This window comes from Pelophylax lessonae (genome assembly GCF_965119305.1).
Source record: "Pelophylax lessonae genome assembly, chromosome: 6".
Lineage (NCBI taxonomy): Eukaryota > Metazoa > Chordata > Amphibia > Anura > Ranidae > Pelophylax > Pelophylax lessonae.
The window spans coordinates 46,968,862-46,975,889 of NC_138773.1; the positions used below are offsets into that span (position 1 = coordinate 46,968,862).

The window sequence follows — 7,028 nt, forward strand, 5'->3', positions numbered from 1 at the left end:
TCACTCTCTAGATGTGCAAAGCTGGTAGAGACATCCCCAAAAAGACTTGCAGCTGTAATTGCAGCAAAAGGTTCTACAAAGCATTGACTCCGAGGAGGGACTGAATACAAATGCACGCTACACTTTTCACAGATTTATTTGTAAAAAAATTGAAAACCATTTATCATTTTCCTTCAACTTCACAATTATGTGCCACTTTGTGTTGGCCTAGCACATAAAATATCAATAAAATACATTTACGTTTTTAGTTGTAACCTGACAAGATGTGGAAAATTTGAAGGGGTATGAATACTTTTTCAAGGCACTGTAAGTTTATTACCTCTTGTTTTGCAGGGAACTACTTTTGGGACTTTTTGGTGAAGACAATGTCACTTTGAGAAGAACAAACCAGATGTAAAAAAGAACCTTTTAATGAGTAATTGGTTATTATTAATTCTTCTTTGCTGCAACCAAAAAGCCTGTTTAAATATTTATGGCTTCATTTATGGCTAAAAATGAATACGCGTGCAGTGGTGCAGTAGTACAGCTAGTCCAGGGGCATAATAATATATCTAAATGATCTAAGACGGATGAAGCACTGATTTAATTTGTTTAAGATGTTTAAATAGAGTAAAAGAAAATACATTAATATTAAATATTCTATTCCAATGGAAAACAAATTAAAGCTAAATTCTAGGCTGATATTGAAGAACACATTTATTTAGTTGTGTATTTTCTATCAATAAATGTTGATTGAGGTTTTCAAGAAACATACAGATTTACAGTAGCATGAACATCAACAACGGCTGAGGCACAGCACTCGTATAATGTATGAGTATTATCAATAACAAAGACATCAAGGTTACAACATTATCTTCTATATAAAGATGTAAAAATAGCTCCAAACATATTTGAGGTGAAAGCAAAGGTCACTTGGCATTAACAGTGAATAGGTGAGTAACCATTAGATAGGCTTGTGATGAGAAACTGGTGGTCGGAAAAAATAAATTAATAAATAACAAAAAAACAGGACGAGGAAAAAAGGAAGAGAAAGAAAGAAGAGAAGGTAGGAGAGAGAACGAGGGTGAAGGTCACGTACAGCCAGAGGGGTGGGGGAATCATCAGGTAAAAAATGGTTCACCCATGGAGCCCATAATGTGTCAAATTTTAGCATGTAGTTTTACCATTCTCTTTTCATTGACCACAATGCAAATAATATAACTCTTCACCTCGTTGAAATAAGGCTGGATGATTTCCAGGACCTTATAATCACTTGCATTCAATTTGTAAATACATGTGTATGGCCAGGAGGGAGTCATCCAAAGGTTTAGCAGCAGGCCAGGAGCTAAGGCGCAGCCTAGGCAAAGGGCCTACATGACTGGGGTTTGGGCAAAATAGGCTAGAAGGTATGAAAGTGTTAAGTATGATAGGAATAGGAGTAGTTAGAGGACTTACCTAATTGGTGGAGGTTAGGGTGGGGCAGGGTGTGGTCACAGGGGTCTTTTGGTGGGACGTGCTGCTGATAGCATCATTCCAGCAAGGGGACAGCGCATGGAAAGGATCTCTCCTGTTAACAAAAAAGACTGTTGTTGGTATGGAGGACATTGAGAACATGTTGGCCAGCGTCAGAGCTGCGGCGGTGGCCAACGGTCCCCACTGGCTGCGTGCCCAATTGCCAGGAATGCTACAGGGGTCGGGCCTAGCTTTGCCTTTGCTGGTGCCCACACGTTTGCGCGCTAGGAGGTCTCGGCCTCCTGTGTGTTGGAGTTCCTAGGTGACCCCGAGGGGTGGCCTCCGTCTTAGGAGCCCCATTAGGGACCCTTCAACCCCGTCTGTAAGAGGATGCCTCCCTCTTCTCCAGATGGGGCTGGGAGGAATCCTCCTCATAGGCGGGCCCCTGGAGGGATATCGCAGTCTGTATCCCGCTCCCCTCCCCCTGCTTCTCGAGGACGGGTGTCTGCGGCCGGCTCTGCAGGTGTCTAGCCTGCGGTGAGAGCGGCTCGGAGTGGGAGAGGTTTGGATCCCTGTCACGGCCCTCGTTCCTGGGCAGCCGGGACTGCCTCCTGGAGAAGCGGAGGTCCCTGTGTTGGAGCTACCGGCGTGTCCTCGGATGGCCAGGAGCGGTGGGCGGCTTCTGCATCCTCCCCTGTGCAGAGTGCTCGGCGAGGGAGACGGATCATGCGGGCGGGTGGAGGTGAGAGCACAGCTTTCTCTCATGTCCTGCAGCCGGGAAGAAGAGGGAGACCGCTCGGAAGGGGAACTGACGGTGTCTGAAGATGGCGAGGTGACAGAAGGACAAGACCCCCTGCCTGCGGTGTAGAAGAGGCGTCAGGGATCCGTAGATGCGGCTGTGCGACCGGTGGTCTCAGGGCAGCCTGGTAAATCAGCTGCTTGCAGCTCTATGTTGTCTTTGTCTCCTGTTCCTTGTGGGTTGTCTGCTTTGATGTCTGATGTCGTGGGGCCTGGAGCTGTGGGGGGAGTGACGGGTCTGTCAGCGGGGGGGTCTCCTTTCAGTGGGGGTCCGCAGTCAGTGTCCGGAGCATCTGCGGCGGGGGGGAGGGGCTCATGGTGAACGTCCGTCAGGCGTTTATGTCCGGGTTCAGTGAGGTGCTTGTGCGCTGTGGGACAGGGGGTTCTCAGGTGGCGTTGGGCTCCCCGGTGTCGGCATGGACAGGGGTGGCGGCTCCTTCTGGGCCTTTGGCGGGGCCTGGCTTGGTGCTCCCAGTTTTGGCGGGTAGGGCAGCGGTATAGTACGGGACTCTGCTTCTGTGGGGGGGGGGTCGGCGAGCAGGCGGGGGTGGTGACGGCTCCGGGGGCTGTGCCGCCTCCTGGTCAGACGGCGGTGGATCCCAAAAAGCCGGCGGGGGACGTGGACTGGGTTCGCTTGCCGGATTCCGTGCGCTGCGAGGTTTATGTGTGCTTCGAGGGCCCGTTGGGAGCACACCTGAAATAGAAGGTGAGGGAGCAGATATGGAAGGGTGAGTATGTGGAGATTTTCTCCCTGCTGCCTCTGGAAAAATTTAACCTGGACAAGGTAAAACCGGATGAGAGTAAGAAAGAGGAGGAGGAAAAGCGCCACTATCGCCTGATTCCGAGAACATTCGGGAATTGGCTGCAGGCGTTTAACATTTTGGCCACTGTCATCGGAGAAAAGTTCCTGGAAAATTGTTCGGCGCTTTTTTTGCTATCTGGATTCCATTAGTGAGGCTCAACAGGTTTATGGGGGCGTGGCGTGGTTGCAGTATGACGAGCAATTCCGGCAGTGGTCGGCGGTTCGGCCTGCGTTACGCTGGTACCACAAGGATATCAGCTTGTGGATGAAGCTCATGATGCAGGCCCAGGGCGCTAGCACCCCCTTTTGGGGGGGGCGGGGTTGCCCTTCAACCTCATCACTATCAGCCGCAAAACGCAAGGGGTTCTGCTGGCAGTACAATGAGGGGACTTGCAAGTTTGGGGCCTCCTGCCGTTTTCGGCATGAGTGCTCCAGTTGCGGGGGTTCCCATCCCAGGACGAAGGGCTTCAAGCAGGGAAAAGGTAAGTCCTTTGACGCTGGAAAGAGGGAGGACGCCGGTGAAGGTGGAAAAGTTGGCGCCGTTTCTAAGTAGGTATCCCGAACGGGAGGCGGCGCATCTTTTGTTTCGGGGTTTTTCGGAAGGGTTTTTGATTCCGAGCACGTTGTCTAGCATTCCCCAGGTCCCGGGTTAACTTGCGATCTGTGAAATTTCACCCTCAGGTGGTCGCGGAAAAGTTGTCGAAAGAGGTTTCGCTTGGGAGGATGGCTGAACCCTTCTCTTCCCCGCCGGTGAGGGATCTGGTTGTTTCACCACCGGCGGTGGTTCCGAAGAAGGAACCCAATAAATTCTGGATGATCCACCATCTTTCTTTTCCCAAGGGTGTTTCGGTTAATGATGCGATCGAACAGGAGCTGTGTGCTGTGTCATACGCCTCCTTTGATCGTGTGTGGTGGAGTGGGTTCGCAGGTTCGGGGCGGGGGCCCTGTTGGTGAAAACGGACATTGAGTCCGCTTTCCAGCTGTTGCCCGTGCATTCTAGCAGCTTTCGCCTGTTGGGTTGCGCTTGGGAGGGTCAGTATTTCGTTGATCTCTGCTTACTCATGGGTTGCGCCATTTCATGCGCCTTGTTCGAGGCATTTAGCTCCTTCTTGGAATGGGTGGTTAAGGACGTGTGGGGCTTGCCTTCCATTATCCCCTACCTGGACAATTTTTTGGTGATGGGCCCTGCTGGTTCCAAGGTGTGTCAGATCTTGTTAGCCATGCTCCAGCGTGTCTTTGAGGCGGTTGGGGTGCCGCTTGCAGAAGGGTAAACCGAGGGGCCCACCACCGAATTGCAGTTCTTGGGCATTGTCATCGACACGGTGGCTATGGAGTGTCGTTTTCCGCTGGCGAAATTGCGCGACCTGCGGGAGACGGTGTCCGTCGCTCTCTGCAGTCACAAAATCCAGTTGCGGTCACTTCAGTCACTTCTGGGCAACCTGAATTTCGCTTGTCGCATCATGCCGATGGGGAGGATTTTCTGTAGGTGGTTGGCGGCCGCCACAGCGGGGGTTAGGCCCTCTCATCATTTCATTCAGCTATCCAAGGCTCATCGGGACGATCTTAGGGTGTGGCAGTTGTTTTTGGACAATTATAATGGGCGGTCGTTGTGGATGGAGGAGATGGTGTCCCAGTGTGACCTGGAGCTGTTCACGGATGCGGCCGGGTCAGTTGGCTATGGGGCGTTTTTTCGGGGTCGGTGGAGTTCGGGGGCTTGGCCGGATTAGTGGCGGGAGGCTGCATTGCTGGGCAATTTAGTGCTCCTCGAATTGTTTCCAATAGTGCTGGCAGTGGAGTTATGGCGAGAGGAATTTAGGAACCGGCAAGTCAGTTTTTACTGTGACAACATGGGGGTGGTTCAGGCTATTAATAGAACGTTCGCCTCTTCCCTGCCTGTGGTGCGTTTCCTTAGGCATGTGGTCCTGCTGTGTCTGTGCTTGAACTGTTACGTCTTTGCGGTGCATGTGCCGGGTGTTAACAACAATGTGGCTGATGGGCTGTCTCGTTTACAGTGGGAGAAATTTTGTTTGTTGGCACCCGAAGCGGAGCAATGCGGAATACCCTGTCCGGACAACTTGTGGGACATCGCCTTCGATTGATAGCGGGGCTGGTGCAGAATTCTGTGTGTCCGTCCACGTGGGCTGCATATGAGAAGGTTTGGTGTGAATGGCATGGGCTGGTGCGGGAAGTGGGTGGTTGCTTCAGCGAGGAGGATCGCTTGTGGTCAGTGCTGTGTTTTATTGGCAAAAATGTGGAGGAGGGTACCTCTGTTTCCCGGTTGAATAAGAAAATGGCTGGTTTGGCTGTTCTGTTTCAACTGTCGAGTTTTTGGGATGTCACTAAGGAATTTCTGGTGCGTCGGGCCTTGCGGGGCTTCAGGAGGGGCAGGAGTGCCCCAGACACGCGCCGCCCTGTCTCCTTTGAGATGTTGGGGGCCATCTTGGGTTGTTTGGGGGACGTTTGTTCTTCACCTTATGAGGCGGTGCTCTTTAAGACGGCGTTTGTTTTAGCTTTCTTTGGAGCATTTAGGGTGAGCGAATTGGCTTGTCGGTAATGTAAGGGGGGCGGCGGGATGGATTTCACCGATGTGGTTTTGCGTGGGGACAGGGTCTCCTTGCTCATCCGCAAATCCAAAACCGACCTACAGTGCGTTGGGGCATGGGTTGAATTGAGCAGGGTTCCTGGCTCCCCGGCGTGCACGGTGCGGGCCGTTCGGGAGTGGTTGGTTTCCCGGCCTTCTGGGCCTGGACCTTTTCTGAAGCATGAGGATGGTTAGCTTTGTCCAGGTTTCAATTTGGGTCAGTTTTTCGGAAGTGCCTGGTGGCTGCTGGGTTGCCTTCACAGAATTACTCCTCTCATTTCTTCAGCATAGGGGCGACGACGGAGGCCGCCCGTTAGGGTTTGGATGACCGATTGGTTCGGCAGATTGGCAGATGGGAATCCGGGCGTTTCAGGGTGTACGTGCGACCCCATTTGTTGTGAGGTGACTGGGGGGCCGTTGCCCAGCGCCAGGTAGGGGGCTGCACTTTGGGGTCCAGTGGTGGGAGGTTCCTGTCATCTTGTTCCTCTTGTGTCGTGTGTATGTTCCACTGTCTGATAGTGGAGTTTACACGTTATGGGTTTTCCACTCTGTTGTGTGTGGTTCGCTTGGGGGGGTTCCTGTGGTTGGTTATGTGCTGTTTCTTATTTTGCAGGTTCAGAATGTTTGGTGGGGATCCTGGGTCACTCTTATGTTTTTTGGGGGGCAAAACGTGCGGCGTTGGGGTTTTCCAGGTGGGAGGTTAATGTCAAGTGGATCGGGATCCCGGGCATGTTGTGGTCTGGGGTGCTGCCCGAGGTGCATCACTATTCCAGGCTTGACAGACCCCCTGATGTTCTCCTTCTTCATGTGGGTGGTAACGACCTTGGGCTTCGCTCTATGCGGGATCTGATCAGGGACATAAAGTTTGACTTTCTTTGTTTACGGTCCCTTTTTCCCAATACTGTAGTGGTGTGGTCGGACATCGTGGCCCGCACCTCCTGGCGTTTGGCTAGATCAGTGCACAGGCTCAATAAGGTGAGGACTAAAGTGAATAAGGAGGTGGCAAAATTTGTGGTCAGGAATAGGGGGTTGGCGGTTCGCCATCTGGAGCTGGAGAGGGATTTGGGCCTGTTCTTGCGAGGGGATGGGGTCCACTTGAACACAGTAGGCATTGATCTTTGGTGTTTGAGTTTGCAGGAGGGTATACACAGAGCTCTGAGGGTGTGGGGGGCCGCCCAGGCGTAACGTATCATGCTGGGTGTCTGTGGCAGAGGTCGCTGGGTTTTTGAAGGCAGGGGATGGTTACGCTGTTTGGAGAACGAGGGTCTGGGCCCATCTTCGGTATGGGTGTACCTGCCCTAATAAGTGTCTGATTTAATATGGAAGTGGTTAAGCTGGCTGTATCGGCTGGAGTATGGATAAACGTTTGTCCCCGAGTCGGTGTAATTGCGGCTGGGGGCCTCTGGTGTTGCAAGT

General features: G+C 52.2%; 1 protein-coding gene across 1 annotated transcript; it reads left to right on the forward strand.

The window, feature by feature from the left end:
• Positions 1-1,573: 1,573 nt before the first annotated feature.
• LOC309558580 (uncharacterized protein) lies at positions 1,574-6,797 on the forward strand (the record flags this gene model as incomplete). Its single annotated transcript, XM_082261657.1, has 2 exons — positions 1,574-1,706; positions 6,226-6,797. 2 exons carry the CDS (start codon positions 1,574-1,576, stop codon positions 6,795-6,797), a joined length of 705 nt encoding a protein of 234 aa, XP_082117783.1.
• Between the last annotated feature and the right edge of the window lie 231 nt (positions 6,798-7,028).